General features: G+C 40.7%; 2 protein-coding genes across 4 annotated transcripts in view; one reads left to right on the forward strand and one right to left on the reverse strand.

The window, feature by feature from the left end:
- macrod1 (mono-ADP ribosylhydrolase 1) overlaps positions 1-17,089 on the forward strand; it is a 153,447-nt gene that overhangs the window by 21,612 nt on the left and 114,746 nt on the right. The window lies entirely within an intron of this gene.
- The window catches only part of flrt1b (fibronectin leucine rich transmembrane protein 1b), a 42,162-nt gene continuing 32,268 nt past the window's right edge, over positions 7,196-17,089 (reverse strand). For both annotated transcript variants that reach the window (XM_042493073.2, XM_088080995.1), the window contains exon 3: positions 7,196-15,416. In XM_042493073.2, the coding sequence (XP_042349007.2) occupies positions 13,203-15,401 (2,199 nt within the window). In that variant the 5' untranslated portion in view covers positions 15,402-15,416 and the 3' untranslated portion in view covers positions 7,196-13,202. The remainder of the gene's footprint in view (positions 15,417-17,089) is intronic.

Below are 17,089 nucleotides of genomic sequence, written 5' to 3' on the forward strand. Positions count from 1 at the left end.
GACCCCCCATTATGCTTTTGCCACTCCCAGTGAGGCTGGGAACCCCAGGATGGTAACCAGTGAGTTAGAGCATTACCCTTCCCAACTGGGGCAAGGTATCGCTACTCAATATCTCTATGATATCAACCAAAATTAGACAGTGCCAAGTAGTATTAAAAAATTTTCACTTACATTATACCTGCATTTAATCCCATTTGTTCTCTGATCTCAAAAAAGTATTTTTATTTTATTGTTTTTTCTTGCAGACAGTCACAAGCATTCTTTGATTTAGTGCAATATCTGATTGGCCAACTACTGCCTACAGTCTGTGGAGTGAAGTAATGTGAAGTCGGTGTATTTTACAGAGTTGGCAGCGAGTTGCAATTTCACCAAAACGATTAAAAGGATAGCTGTATTATACGGCTGTGGCGTCTCTTTGCGCAACTGATTGCTTCTATTCACGTGACGGGTATCAAATGAATTACTCTATTGGTAATTAGTATCACTTTAAAGATACTGGTACTGTTATATTGATTTTCAAAACGATATCCAGCCGTACTCCCAACAAAGAATCGGTTTACATGAACACAATGTCAGGATAAGTGAAGTACACTGTCACTTCAGTCTGAGTGTCAGGCCACCAAATGGCCACACATGAAGGCCTTCCATCATCATCGCCTCCTCCTGACTGTATCCACCACCTCCCTGATCGCTGTCCAAGAGCTCTGTGTCCTTTATGTGACTTTGCTGTCTATACAGTAAATTTACTACATGGGGAATGACATCGCACACTTTTGGGCAGTCTCTCCTCAAAGGCAGAAAAAGTGACTGAAGTAACCGTGTGAAGCATGAAAAAAATAGCTTGAGAGAGACGTTCAAACTCCACCTTTCATTAACTCCTCCACACACCTGGCCAGTCGTGACATGAAGTGGGTGTGATTGTCAGATTGTTTTGGAAAAGTTACAAAAGTAGTCAGATGCAGTCAGTCCTTCGTCCAGGGTTGGAAAGTAAAGCCAAGAATGTATTTATAGAGCCTATTCAAAAACAATAAATTTTGAACAAAGTGCCTAACAGAGAAATATGGAAAACAATCAAATAATTAAAACATAAGATTATAGGTAAATTTACAACAGCCAGTCAAACTTGGCAGATGTTCATGTAGGGTGCAGTAATTCATAGTAAGATGCTAATTGGAAAAATTGGTCCTTTGAAACAATTATTTAAGCATAATACTAATTGAGGGAGTTCAAGAAATTATAAATAGTGGTGATAGATGAGGAGGACCTGACAGTGAGGAATAAACTTTTCCACGGTCTGGGCGCCTTCTGACTGGGAGCGTTAAATGATGTTGAGTAACTGGTCAGAGGATCTGATTACTATAGCAATTAATTACTATGCAAATTATGTATACATATGCATTGTATTAGATCTTTAATCCAACTAAAAGATTGTCAGTAAGAAACAGAAGGGTTAGACATATTTTCAACCTTAAACGAAAATTTCTAGTCTATAAATGTGATTGACACAACACAAGGTGCATTATTTTTAAATGTGCAACAATTACGGACAAAAAAAAAAGGTCTTTGGTTGGTTAATCAATTAGTCAATCTATAAAAAATGTATTGCAAATGTATTATAATGTAACTAGTTTGATATTGAATATTTTGATGACATTTGCAGCTTGTTTTAAGTTGAAACTAAAAACTCATATTTTTTAAAACAGCCTTTTCTGGTGCCTCATAATTTATTTTTTCATTAATTAATTCTTTTATCTGTGTATAAATTTCAATATTGTTTATTATATACTGACTGGCATTTGATTTTGTATAGCGTCCTTGGGTGACTTAAAAGGTGCTTATAAATAAAATGTATTCTTACTATTATCATTTATATATTTAAATAACCGTTTTAGTAATTTTTTAGGAGAAAAACTAAAACATTTGCTATTTTCATGCTTCTTAAACATGAGAATTTGGTGCCTTTCTTTGTCATACATGATAATAAAATGAATAACTTTGGATTTCTGAGCTGTTTATCTCTAGCTTGATAAAACATAAATACACACAGGCCATTTTTAATTGACAAAATTATTCATTCAGAAAGTTATTGACAGATTAATTGGTAAATAAAATAATTGTTAGTTATTTTCTTGCTGCTAAGCTGGTGTTAGTGGTTTAAAAACAAATAAAAAAAATATTAAATTCTGCGGGTTTTAGATGCTGTTGAATGATTTGACAGTCGCTCCATTTGACGATCAAATTGGCTGACTAAATGTGACCAGACTTATTGATATTTTGTAAACGGAGTCCTCCGAGGTTGTGACAGTGTGACAATAATGTGCCGTTTGTAAAGCAGCCAGCTCTCAGACGTGTGTGTCTTCCCTTGTGTAGGGCAGAGTTCAATTTTCTCTGCTGTCTCGCTTAATGCACTCCTTAGTGTAGCAATAATCGTTTGCATCTCCAGTTCTTTATGACAATAATAGTACACCTTTTCTCAAATATTGGTTTTAGTGCCAGCCGAGTAATCAGCCGAGCTTTAAGGCTTTGGCTGTGCATCCAAAGTCCTCGTCTCCCTGGCTGCTCAGGTCGAATACTTGAGCAGCTCCAAAATAAACCAAAAAAAAAACCCACATGCTAAGTGCGCCCACAATCACCTGATAAATGGCTTTTTTTAATGAGTTTATCAACCTTTGATGATTGATGTTTTTCATTTAGAGTTTTGACATTTGAATCCAGCCCTGTTTCACTGAACCAGCTGTGCAAATGATGTTGACTAGAACTGAGACACACAAGACAGAATGAGAAAAAATTAGATATGGAAATTAAAAGCACATTGGGGGAAGATTATCCTCATTGTAGGCAGTGCTATTTGAATAATAAAGTATAATGCGGCCTGGCAATAAGCCTCCATATTCTCTCATCTTTGTAATCATAGCTTAGTGAACAAAGTACAAAGGATGTATCATTGTAACCTCCAAATGGGCTTTAAACTAACCCCGAGTCCTCTACTGCCTCTCTCCACCAGCAAATACAAGGGGCCCTCATTGTGTAGCTCACATGTCCTCATCACAGACGACGCTTTTGTCACATAATCACACACAGACTCGCAGAGAGTACAGGGAGTACACACAGCACACAATTACCATCTTGTAATTGCGATCTATCAGGCGTTGTTGTGAAGTGGTGCCCGATGCACATGCTGTCGGCCCCGCCGCATTATCCGAGCTTAGGAAATGACTATTTATAGGAACTATTTATCCACTTATCCTGTTGTCACCATTGTCCACGGGTAGTAGGGATGGCCCTGGTTGGAACTCGGTTGATGGACAGGTCGATCATTCACCACATTGGTTTGTGTGGTATACTGTATGATGTTTCCTGAAAGTGAGAAGTGTGTGGAGTTTAAAGGTCAAAAGGCCAACAAAGTGACCAACATCTTGTGCAGTCCAGAGAAAAGAGACATCTGGTTGTAGCCTGTAACAATGTACAGTACATTTTATTGTCACAGATTTATCTGACTTGTATAATCCGAGCTACAGATTTACTGAGCTTTTAAACTGGAAATCCGTTCCTTTTATTTGAATTATTCCAGTTAATTAAAGCATAATGTTTTGTTTTGTCCCTGATAAACATCTGTTTTCAGTGCATGAGCATTTTTTGGTCAATTCACTTTGAGCACGCTGATGAATAAAGATGAAGAATATTTATCCCTGAAATTAGAAGTTGATGTTTGGTTCCCGATGTGTATCAAGTAAACTGAGATCAAACTGCGGCCGTCATGAATATAAAAAGTCAAGGACGCAGTAATGCATCGGGATACAAAGGACACCTCAATCACAGCAACGTCAAGCAGTGAAAAGATTTATTACACCCTTTAGTCTCTGTGTCTTCTGCAACATCAACAGCATGTGATGGGTTTCGTGGTCTGCACATGCATGAGCGAGCCATTTATCTGCGTGCATGTGTGTGTTTTTAATCTTTGCACATTATTGCGTGGGTGTGTGGAGAGTGAAAGAGTCAAGATTTTATGAAATGTTAAAGTTAATATAATATTAAAGATAGTAGTTTCTTGTGTTTATGATGAGCATGTTCTGCAGAATTGAATGCTACTGTTTTTCTGTATTCTTATTTACAAATCTCATAAAAAAAGACCAACACCAACAATGCATCAGCCTGTCTCTATTAGATATACCCTGTGGATGGCACTCTGCTCTAAACATATATACTCCTACGTTAAGGTCCAGTGGGTAGGATTTAGGAGGATATATTAGCAGAAATTAAATTTAATATTAATAATTATGTTTTCATGAGTGTATAATCACCTGAAAAAAAGAATAGTTGGATTTTTGTTACCTGTTACATGCGGAGCAGGTCCTCGTTCACAGAGTTTGCATTTTTGTTTCTAAAATAACTCAGAATGGATGACTCAAATTCTGACTTTAGACAGGGACATTTGCATTTTTGTGTAGTTTGTGCATTGGCCACCACAATTTTCCTACATGCTTGGCACATGGGAGAAGTTTCAGTTGGTTGCAGTCTGCAACCTTTAGATTGCACCTAATCCGACACACAAGACCCTTAAATCATCTTTAAAAAACGATAAATAATATATATAGTATATTATACTTTAATTATGTAAAAGGCCAAATCATTTAAGAAAAAAATGGCTATTATAGCTTTTAGCGAACGTTAATCAAATAGGAGAAATAAGTGCATTTTTCAAGGAGATATTTAAGTGTCTATAATTGTGTATATAATTATCGTGTTTATAATTGCATATTTTTCACAAGCTGTAAGTAAATATATTATACATATACATATACATATACATTATATTGGAAGTTAATTACTGAGTGGGACATTTTTCTGGTAAAAAGTAAAGTTGTCAGTGTTTGGTGGACTAATTAATGATGATTGCCTCAAAAATGCTTTTTTTAAATAGCAATTTTCTAGTGCAATTTCTTTCTTTATCTGCAGTTATTTCTTTATTGGTATCTGCCGACACTTTATGACCTAAGACTGTATACCTGAAATTTTGTTGTATGCCCTTATTACCATGTACACAGTAGAAAATTGACAGGCAATGAAGGGAGAGAGATGGTGAGTGAAATCCAACACAGATCTCATAGCTAGAGTCAAATTTAGGGACGTTGTTTACTGAATTGGGATTCACAATATGGACAAGTGCAATAACTAAATTGTGAGAGCTTCAGTTTTTTGTGAAGGTGAAATGTTTTGCATCAAGCCATTAAAATTCAGCATTGTAGTGCTACATAGAGAGAGAGAGAGAGAGAGAGAGCAAGAGAAAGAAAGGGGGAAATATAGTTATATACCGGTTAATCAACCACCCTAATCCAACCTGCAAAACAAAACTTTATGTGTATTAGTAACATTGTGAGGACTGAGTCCTTTTTCTTCCGCCTTGGGCGGCAAAATTGAGATCAGTGGCAGAGAGAAACATGTATCAGTTTTTGACTAAATAGAGAGAACAGTACGTGTTAGTAGCTCACATTCATTGTTAAGTTTTGTCTTTCCATCCGATTTTGCTTTTCTTGACAAAAAGAAAAAAACTACACAATTACCCTCTTTATCTTTTAATTGTCTGTCGCAATCCAAGTCCTGGATCTTACTGCTCTCTCAAGTTGGAGAGAGACAGTAATATAATGTTGTTTCTTAATTTAGAGTAGATTTATGGTTGTTATTCCATTCTTTTGTGAAATATTTTTCAATATATATTTTTTGAAATTTCTATATAGATTCATCATTGTTAAGTTGTGAAGCCTTGAACCAACAGCACATTATGTGTGCTGGACCTCTGCTATGATCACAATCCACTCTGTGGCATTTTCAACCAAGTAATGAATAATTTACTGTGCTCCTGGAATTCATTTATTTTTTGGCTGCGATGTGTCTGCCTCTGCTGAAGAAAGGCTGAGAGTCAGTACTCCAGAGAAATCACAAGTTGCCATAACTACAAGTGCTAAGGTCTCAGCGCAGTCCAGAGTGTAGTGCCCCGGAGAGGTGGGCAGTAAGCCGACCATGAGTGAAGGCTGAGAGCTCTGGAGGACCCCATCCAGCAGGAGCCCGGTGCCTGAAGCGCTCCTCCTCAGCCAGAGTTGTTTCTCTGCACAGTTTGCTCTCGTAGGCAGGAGATGAAACTGAATGCCTGATGGTTTATCATGTGAAGAAAAGGAATCCATCAACTATTCACTTAATGTTAGTCTAGGACAGATAATGAGGCAAAAACTACTTGAGGTTATAAATGCTTTTAATTTTCTTCAATTTCAGATGCTCAGCGAGGTTACAAAAAAATTCAGTGGTATACAGGCTCCTAATTAAGCTAAATTAAAAGATTAAAAAGACTGGGAAATTGAATATAGGACAATTGTGCTACAAGGCAATTTGGTTATCTTTTTGTTCATGCTTTCAGCATCGCGTCTTTATGGCAGAAGTTTTTTTCTTCTTCTTGCATCTCACTAGAGGCGTCGTGCAGTGGCACCAAAGTGGCTCTCCCTCTGATAGACAGCCTAATTCATACAGTTGGTGCTGTTATAATCCCCGGAGGCTGTCTTAGTTTGTTCTCAGCCTTGTTTATTCCAGTGATGTCCTCTCCATCCATTGCTACAAAGGAACCCAGACCACCACAGCTTAATGTTTTGTTGTTGTTGGATCAGTTTATACCTCTGAGGTGTTTCACTCGGTTCTTGCAGTGTGTGTGTGTGTGTGTGTGTGTGTGTGTGTGTGTGTGTGTGTGTGTGTGTGTGTGTGTGTGTGTGTGTGTGAGTGAAGAGAAATGTGTCAGAGCTTGTTATCCAGCTCCGTTGCGGTACATTGGGACCACCAGTCCCCTGTCACTCACACATATACAGGTTTGTGTCCAACAACGACTTTTTGGGTTGATTTAAAATTCAGATTTGTGTCTTGAGTTGGATTTAAAGCTAAGGTGAGGATTTCTCTGTGAGATATTGTTTTAGGTTAGTAGTGCTGCTTATGCATGTGTATGCGTGTTTCAGATGTGGACCTTTTGACTGCACGTACGTGTGCCGATGTTTATATTACACCTGTTTTCTGTGCGCTCTCATGTCTGAATATTGCCTGTGTTTGTGTATCTCCTCTGTGTCCTTCACTGCTGCGAGAAAACATGAACTCATGATCAGTCTTGCAGTTTGATTTTCACCTTCAGTGAAACAAGAACTTGAAGAAGCATTTGTGTCTGAAGAAAACACTGTGATGTGGAAATTATTCTGCTCTGCTATGAATAGCTGGGGGAATGTATATATGCATGCATATGTACATTTCCCCAAATGCATGCATTTACAGGAATACATTGACCTTTTGCTAAAGAAGCTTATAATGCATGCAAACACTGGAAGCCACTTTATGGTGCGATGCAGCGTTACATCCCTCTTAACAGCCCTGTGGTGAAGAAAACACTGAGCTCAGAGTTTAAAATGCAACTGGCCATTTTATTGCACATTGGTGAGTTGAGCTCATTTGTAAAAGATGTAGAGGCAGATTATTCAGAAATGCACTGGTCCAATGTGCAGGTCCAATGTGCAGGATTTAAGGGGATATTTTAGCAGAAATAGAATACAAGATAACAAGTGTGTCTTTAGTGCATAATCACCTTGAAATAAGAATTTTTGTGTTTTTGTTACCTTAGAATGAGCTGTTCAGTTTACATAGAGAGCGGGCTCTTCTAGTCAGCCTTGCCTTCTGGTTCCAAAAAACCAAGTCGAAATGCTGAACTCATGGCAAATTTGCAAATCTTATGATAGCCAAGGAGTGACCTGTCCTGACTCTATCTATGAGTGGCTAGTACTCATTGCCTTTGTTGATTGGGTTGGATAGGTTTAGGTAAGATGAGAGGGATTGTTTAGGGTCAGAGTAAGTCAGTCAAAGGGAGAGAAAGCAATGTAAGGCGGGCTATGCCTTCGCCATCCTAGGATTAGCGAATGGGCCGAACTACCGTCATGGTAGCTACATTGCATTCTGCCATCCTCACCACTAGATGCCACTAAATCCCCCTAACTCTTACACACTGTTCATTTACAGATACAGAGGCAAATTATTCAGAAAGACACTGCTGTTGTGCTCGTATGTGAAATCCATATAGAACGTCTTTGTTATCTTGAACATGTTTACTATTCCAGTAACACAATGCAAGCGTATCTGAAAAATCCACTTTGATCCCATTTTCTGCCGAGCAAGAGCAGATTTCAGACTCGATGTGCATGTGTCTCGGAGTGTGTATCTTTTTGTTGGGAGTAATGTGAGTTAGAATAATTAAGCTGGAGGGCTTGACGCTAGATAATGGACTGGGACAGTGAAAGGCCTCTGTAATGACGGATGAGAACTCAGGGCATTGTCGTTAAGAGCACAGACGTGGAGATACGGCTGCATCACGTTTATAGTACGCGTTGGTGCACACACACACACACACACACACACAGACACACAGAGACACACACTGAAGAATAGACTAATCATGAATCCTTTAGACAAACATTCATGTGAAGTCGTTTATCATCTCCCTCTCAGACACAGACAAACTGCCCATTTCTATCTGCATAAAGTACATTTGTGTCTGACGCACTCCTTGACAAACACCCGACACAAGCAGTAACTCTAAGATGGACACTTATACACTCCCCTGTTCGTTATATTGATCTGTGCTTACACAAGTATTAGCACTCACTTAGAATGAGAGGCAAGTCTTTAGGAGCACAGAGCGAAGACACATTCACACAAATGCACCATTTCTCATGTTGTTTGGTCAAACGTACAACAAGCGCTAACACGCAAACTTCTCGGGGTAAAAACACATGCGTCTGCTTTGGCCTGGAAGATTCCTCCAAATTGAATTGGAGCAGCTGATGTATTCATCCAGTGTGTGTGATTTAACGAGGTCCACTCCATCTCGTCATAAATCATATTAATAATCTTGAGCTTCCCATTGATTTTTATTTTTTTTAAGCTATCCCAGTGCATTATTTGATATCTGCAGCCTTTGTTTCAGATTTAATGAACACACACACAAACACACACACGCACGCATGCAGACTCGCACACAGACACGCACACAAAGGGAACTGAAACTACTTTTCCTTTTAGAAGTCTTTATTCATCTGTGTAGAAAAAAAGACAACAGACCAATAAATGGAATAGCGTTTTGCACCCATTTTTATGTTTATACATAAGAGTGTTTTCATTATCACATCTGAGGGTGACATTTTAAAAGGAAAAAGGATTTCTGCACAGAATGAAAGGAAGCTTCAGTGCTCTCAAAAAAAGAGAAAAAAACCCAAAACAAAACAAAAAAAAAGAAAATAAAAACAAAAACAAATGAAAACCTAAAAACCCCACACTGGAGTGCGTCCAGTATTACTGGTGCACAGTAACACAGGTTAAAAAAGAGAAAGAGAGCAACTGAAAGTAAAGAATGGGTTTCAACACTTACAGACTCTATGTGTGGAGAGGAGTGAGGATGAGTGATATACACAGTATATATATATATAATATATATATATATATCACTCATCCCCACTCTCCCCTCTATGGCCGCGCTCTTTATTTCCCCCTCTCTACCCTCCTCTTCCTCTTTTGATCTCTGGCTGATGGTTAGCGTTTTCCTTTGAAGTTCTTCCTCCCTTAACGTACATTAGTGGGGTCAGAGAGAGTAGTCAGATGGCAGGTGCTGCTTCCTCCTCACTGCTGTGTGTACATGATTGTTTGTCTGTTGAACTACACAGTGTAGCGGTCAGGCTGTGATCGCTGCTCACAGGACTGTCAGTGCTGTACGAAGGCCTATAGAACCGGACGACTTGAGTCAACTAAAGTACTTTTCCCTCACAGAATTAGATCAAGAAATTTCAGCTTTCTCATTTTTGAACTTTAATTACATTTAGAATAATCCAAATAATAATGTCATGTTACAATATCACAACAATTTCCTGCCCGGGCTGATGTTTTTAAATTGATTGTTTTATTCAATTAACAGTTCAAAACATAAATATTTCATTTTACTATTACATAGGACTAAGAAATACTCACAAGTGGTCATATTAAACAAGGAAATATTTTTTGCACTATCGCTTAGAAAATTACTGTAATGATTAATCATTTATCTGAATTGTTGAAGATTAAATTTCTGTCCATTGATTTAATGGACCAATCATTTTGTGGAAGCTCTCACTTTAATATCGCTGCCATGATTTGATTACATTTTCGATTTATACCATTGAAGCATTGAAGGCTATGTCGTCATCAGATTACTGAGTCGTAATTTGAAAAGATCAACCGATTATATTTTTTTGAAATATCATGCCAACTTTCATTTGCATTTTCAAATTCCTCTTTTAAAAAAACAGGCTACATGGCATCAAGTGTGATATTACTGTCAAATTTCTTATGAATGATCCACACAAAGGCTGTATGGTCAAATTTAAATAATTCATAATAAGAATAACTTATTTATGGGGTGGAATGACCAACCCTGCTTTTGATTTCGATGACCAAAACTGAAATCTTTTTTTGATTGATTTTTGGTTTCGAATCGAATTTGTAACCCTACAATATGATGTATGGACAGTGTAATTGCTATTCTGTTGTGAGGACAGAAGCTTTGGTCCCTGTTTACTTCCTGCTATTAAAGCTATTAAAGAAAGGCGCAGATTGACTGTTGATATTGTTGTGTTCATAGTATTGTGCTTTGTTGGACTGCTCAAGTAAATGACAGAGCTACTGTAATTTTAGACCATCATTTCTGCTAATTAAGCTCCCTAGCAGTTTAAGCTTTTATTTTTCTTATTTTGACATTAGAACTTGTGACAGCACAAGTACTAAGGTCTCGAGGGATGTTTAGGTGTTGTAAATAATCTTTTTAAAAAATAAGCTACATAGTGTCTGTCTCTGGATTTTTGTGGGGAAAATAAATTCAAAATATACAAGATAGCTGAGGAAATGTATATTGAGCAATACATCAGACGTTTTAGTTAACAGTGCCACAGATGATTCTGTCTAGCAGAATCCTGTTAAAGTGGCAGATCATAAATGAAGAGATGGCGATCTGATTCATCTCCTGTAATGACGGACAGAGCCATGGTCTGTTTGTAGGGTAATCTCAAAGGAAACAAATTTGCTCAATTATCCAGAAATGTCTGTCAGCATCATGTAATGTGTATAATTCTGTGAAAGGATTTTTCAGTCAAAGGTGAAACTTCACTTCTCCTCACCAAACTCAGGCTCTCATTTAAATGTCCAACACTGTCACTGGCCTTGTGACCTTTCCTTCTTTTATAGTTTCCTTGCGACTGTATTAACAAACATTTGAAAAGGAAACACACTTGGACCCATTTAGGAATTTTATATTGTTTAAAACAGTCTATAATCGATTTTCCAGTCAATATATATTCCAAAGACTACATCCCATTACATACGTATATCACACTATGAAATTACATAAATTATGATTTTATTGTTATTGCCCACTCCTACCCTCATTTATTGTGAACTTAAAATACCAATAACAACTGTCAAGGCTACAACTTTTGAATAGAATTGAAAAGATAGATTGTTATGAGTGAATTTTAGCAAAGAGTAATTACACCGGAGCAGTTCTGACGTCCACCAAAAAATTATTAGCTGCTAAAACTTCTTTTCAATTAAGGAGGTTTAACCAGGCTCTCGAAGATAATGGGTTACTATTATAGGATGTATGATTAGGTTTCTTTCAATTCATTTGCAAAGGTAATTTAATAATGAGACCTGACCACAATTGAAATTGGGTACATGCATTACTTTTTCTTAATTCTGAGAGGGAGATTTTTAATAGCTGTTCTTCTCAAGAATTGTCCTGAAGTCTTGGCAATCATTTTAATTTTTTGTTCTCTGATTGTCTTTTTTGTGTTGTTCGACAAATGCTGGAATGCAAATGTAATGATGATACACTGTTAACAAGGTGGAAAAATGCCCAAGAAATGTTGTTCAGTGAGTCTTTAAAACATCGGTCCTTGAAGAAAGTGTGCAGTCTGTTATCTTGGGTGTTTGCTGAGTGCAGTAGTGGGTTAAATTTGAGCCATTTTTTGGATGATGATGTCACATTATTCCAGCTGTCACCCCTCTTCTTCACCCCGCCCGATCCCTTCTGGATCCCTCATCTTCTTTTCCTTTTGTCTGCTTTTTTACCTCCTGCCACTGCATTTGTCACACGCCCTTTTTTTGCCACTTATCTTCCTTTTTTCTATCATTTTCAGTCCTCACTCTGCCTTAAGCCAACACACCTCTCAGTGCCTCCCTTCCACAAAAAAGCACCCCCCTCTCTCTCTCTCTCCTTGTCTTATTTTCTGCTCTCTCCATCCATCCATCCATCACCCCCTCACTCTCTCTCCCTCTTTCTCTCTCCCTCTCCCTCTCATTAGTCTCCCCATGCTGTGGTTTGAGTCTCCCGTCTCTGTCAGAACTGTTATCACTGCTGTCAGCTCCCTTGGCGAGAACAAAGTCGTCCTCTGCTCACGGCACCACAAAAGACACGAGAGAAATAAAAGGAAAGAGCCTCAGCCCAAAACAAAAAAGAAAAAAAAAAAAAGAAAAACGAGGCGGAAAGGAGGAAAAATTAAAAAGGAGGGGAGTAAACTAGAGGAAAAGGAGGGGGCTACGAACACATCTTTTCATGTCAACCATGATGCATTGTCATCTGTGGGTTATAACAACCATTGATTCTCCCTCTGTCATCCCTTTTATCTATACAGCACAGAGCTTACAGTTGGTAGGAAGATATGAGAGCTATCTCTATACACATCAAGTGCCTTTTCCTCATATTATAAATATATCTCCTGCTAAATCAGCTAAGCCTAGTATATCAACCTCAAATAAGTTACTGTGTATTATTATGAGCTGAGAAGAACAGTAGGTTTGAAAGACACTGAGATACCCAAAAGAGAAAACGTAACCATTTATAAGTATAAGTAGTGCTGAAAGAAGGACCTACTGTATAATGTAGAATACAGCAGTAGAGTATAGCAGGACTGTTACTTCTGTCACTCAATAGTCCAATCAAGATAGCTGAAACCAGTCTTTTCTACCTAGCAAACCAATCAGAATTGAACCAGCAGAGGCACAGAGGGTACTTTGGAAACCAAGGACAAAACAGCCACCAGCCGAGAGGTCGTCATCATAGAAATGGCGCCTGCCGTTCGTGGCTCAGGGAGTGCGTCCCTATATCATCACGTGTAGGCATAATCTATGTCGGGAATGCCACCCTCTCTGTAGCCACGATTGGTACCATAAGTAACGTGATGGTGGCTGGATTGGCTGAGGATGGTGCCGTTGAGGCTGCCTGCTCCGTGACTGCTCCGGTAGGTCCCGTTAGCTTGGGAGGAAGAGGAGGAGGAGGGGAAAATGGTGTGGATGTAGGTGACATCCTCCAGCTTAGGCTGCAGGGGCTGATGGGCCATAGCTGTCATCTGAAACCCTGCAGGAGGGGCCCTGATCTCTAAGATGGAAGTGTCTTTCTTGGTGCCTGACTCTACATAGTCATCGTAATGTTTCCCACCCCGGCCCCTGCTGTACGAGCCCGAGTCCCCAGATACGTACCCTGCTCTCTGTCCGTACCAGCAGAAGATGCCAAAGATTAAAAGCAGGCTTACTAATGCGGTGGCACCCCCTATGATCCCAGCCAGTGGCAGGGCTGTTAGTTCTGAGTCCTGTCCCTCTTTATCTGACCTGTCCCCTCCTGCGCTGATCAGAGCGTCTCCGGTCTCTATCTGAGCGCAGGCTGGGGCCGAGTCTTTAGTGTCCGTGTCCATGCTGCTAACTCGAGATGATCCCATGCTGGAACCCCCAAACGAAGTTTCCTGTCGTAGTGGCAGCAAGCAGATGAGGTAATGGGAGCGAGGGGTGAGCTGGGTGAGGAGGTACTGCCTCCTCTCTCCAGGTACCAGAGTCTCTGTTATGGAACCAAGAGCTGCACTGCTGCCCAGCCGCAGCCACGACAGGCGGAAGGAGGGTGCCGGCTGCGGGCACAGCCAGCTCACCAGTACACTGTCCGAGGAGAGAGGTTTTACAGTCAGCTCCAGAGCCTCTCCAGATACTTGTCCACCTTCACCAGGAGGCAGAGGCATAACAAGGCCCGGCCGCTTGGCTCGCAGAGTGAAGAGGGAACCTTGTGTGGGGACCAGCAGAGAAGAAGTGGTTGTGCTGCCGTGGGGGACTGAAGCCACTGCTTGCTCCCCTCCAACACCATCTTCACCTCCTCCATCTTTTTCTGCTGGGTTCACCCCTATGCCAGTACTGGGACCCGCAGGAGGGCCTTCACACTGCTCCATCAGGGAGGTTAGGTCTCTCAGGGCCTGTCCCCTTACAGGCTCAGGCCCCTGACAGGTCAGACCCCTGACGGTCACCCCTGCCCCACGGCTGTGCAGCCACGCGTGGAGCCAGCGAAGGTTGCAGCCACAGTACCAGGGGTTCCCTCGCAGCAGTAGCAGCTCCAGGCTTTCTGTGTCCTTTAGAAGTCCTCGTGGGAGAGTGGTCAGATTGTTTCCTGACAGGTCCAGCCTCTGGAGCCGCCGCATCCCGTCCAGCGCCCCACGTGGTATATGAGTCATCCCGTTGTCTTGCAAATGGAGTCGCACAAGGTGAGCTGACGGTAGATAAACTGGCGGTGACTGCAGGGCATTCCTGACCAGCGAAAGCTCCGTCAGGTTGGAGAGACGGGAGAAGGTGTCATCTGCAATGCGTGTGTTAGCCAACAAGTTCCCATCCAGGACCAGGCGTCGCAGGGAGGAGAGCCCGCGGAAGGCATGTGTGGGGATGGTGCTGATCCTGTTGTCATCTAGTCGCAACTCTTCCAAGGATGCTGGCAAGCCAGCAGGGATACTCGACAGATGGTTCCGTGACAGAAACAGCAGTCGAAGCCGTGGAGTCCCAGAAAAAGCTCGCTCCTGGATGCTAACTGTGGATATAGAGTTATCATCCAGGTGCAAACGTTCTAGTAATGGTAACTTGGCTAGTGCTGATCTCGGTAACGTTCGTATATTATTATCCTGCAAATGGAGCTCCCGTAGCGAAGGCGGGAGGTGTATAGGGAATTCATCCAACTGGTTGGCGTACAGGTAAATCACTCGTATGGAAGTGCTGCGTTCCAGTGAGGGCGGCAGGCCGGCGTTACTCAGCCGGTTGCTCTGCAAGTAGAGGATGGCAGCCATTAATGGTAGTGGAGGAATTATGCTGAGGCCACGGTCGTTGCAGTAGACAAAACCCTCATCACAGCGGCACACTGAGGGACAAACAATGCCCTCATCTCCCTCGCCCGTCTCCATGGCAATTGCCGCTGCCGCTAGTTCTAGCACCTCAGCCAATAAGGTGAGGCACAGGAGGAGCAGAAAGAGCCAATCGCGGAGCTCAGCAAGACTCTCAGCTGCCATGTTGGTGCACAGCTCCTGAGTGGAAGAGAGGAGAAACTGGATTAAAACAAGCACAAAGGCTATCAGGCACTATTTATAAAATCAAAATAACTCATTACATTCAAAGAGAAAGTAGAAAGAGTCATTAACCAAAGGACAACCACCTTATTCTCTAAAGCCCCTCAACTTATGTGGAGTATTTTGTACCTGCTGTTAAAAGTAAAGTTTCTTTCATTGAAAGTGGAGAAGATCTTGGGGTTGAATAGGCAGATATGCTTTATATGGGCTGTCCAGTGTTATATGGGTCAGAGCGGCCAAGCAGAAGACAAATGGACATTTAAAGGCAGAGAGTGCGATGAAGGGTTGAGTGAGCGGGCGAGGAAGATTACAAGAATCGGAAAAAGCAAAAGGATGACAAAGATGGAGAAAATTGGACAGTGACAGTTGCAGGGAGAGAAAATAAGGGAGGAAGAATTTCTTTGGGGGAGATTAACTGAAATGGAGTGAGTGACATGAAACTAAAATGGAGGGGAGATCAGGGAGAAGGAAATCAGATTAATTGCTCACAGTGCTGTTGATTGCTTTGAAGATACCAAATGAAGTAAACTGTGCAATATCTGACCCTCCAATGAAATTATAAAGATAGTACTTGCAGATGATGAATAAAAAGAGATTGCTGACTGCATATTCACAAACAAAGGGTGTCTGTTTGAGGTCATGACCAAAACACACACAGAGAAATGTACACACAAATAAGTAAACACACTGAACACAAGGCATTCACATACAGAACAGAGTCTCAGTACAAGATGACATGTATAATGCATGCTTTCTCTTGGTTGTTATTGTTCGTGAAATTTCTATAAATTATTCAGGGAAGCGGTCTTGAAATCCCCAGAAATGTTTTAGCAAGATGTTTTACAGAGAAGCATTTTTCTGCAACATTAATACGTTCCTCGGTAGATGTTTTATGACTTGTCTCCTAGCGAATCCCTGACACCAACATCAATAACATAAATTTACAATTCAGATAAAAATGATCTCCATGCACTCACATTCATGTTGGACTATTTATAGAATATGAATAATATACAGTAGTGAAAGTAGTGGAAATTACATTGTGGTGTACTCTTGTTTGAATCCTTTCTTTTGGGTAGCCCGGGGCTGGAAAATGTGCCCTGACGTGAAATGTCTTACATGATTTGACAGCACATTTGATAAACAAATCCTCTAAAGGCAAGTTTTTTTTTCTCCTTCCCTTTCTGTGCATGCATGCATGTATATGTGTGTGTGTGTTTGTATGTGAGCTCAGTGCTACATGCAAAATTGCCCCTTGGCTGCAGTCAAAATCCATGCAAAGCAAACAAGAGATGGCAACAATAGAGGAGACGGAGGCAGGCAGGGAGGGATGGAGGCGAGGAGACAGATGGAGAGTTGGACAGTCAGTCAGTGGAGGAGAGGGGAAAGGAGTTCTTGGCAGTGAAGACTCAAGTCAGTATTAACTGAGTTTGCTGCAAAAAGAAGAATGGTTGGGTGTTGTTTTTTTAGGTGTAAAAAATAGCTGCATTTGTGTACCTGCTCATGCTTGTTTGTGCCTCTATAAGTGTGTGTGTGAAAGAGATCTGCATCAACAACAACCAGCTCCTGTCTCGGCTCGACACAGGCAGCATTTGATATGTTTGGGTGGAAAAGACTGTGTGTGTCGTGCA

Source organism: Plectropomus leopardus, chromosome 8 (assembly GCF_026936395.1).
Source record: "Plectropomus leopardus strain MGB_pleo_1.0 chromosome 8, ASM2693639v1, whole genome shotgun sequence".
NCBI classification, from domain to species: Eukaryota; Metazoa; Chordata; class Actinopteri; order Perciformes; family Serranidae; genus Plectropomus; species Plectropomus leopardus.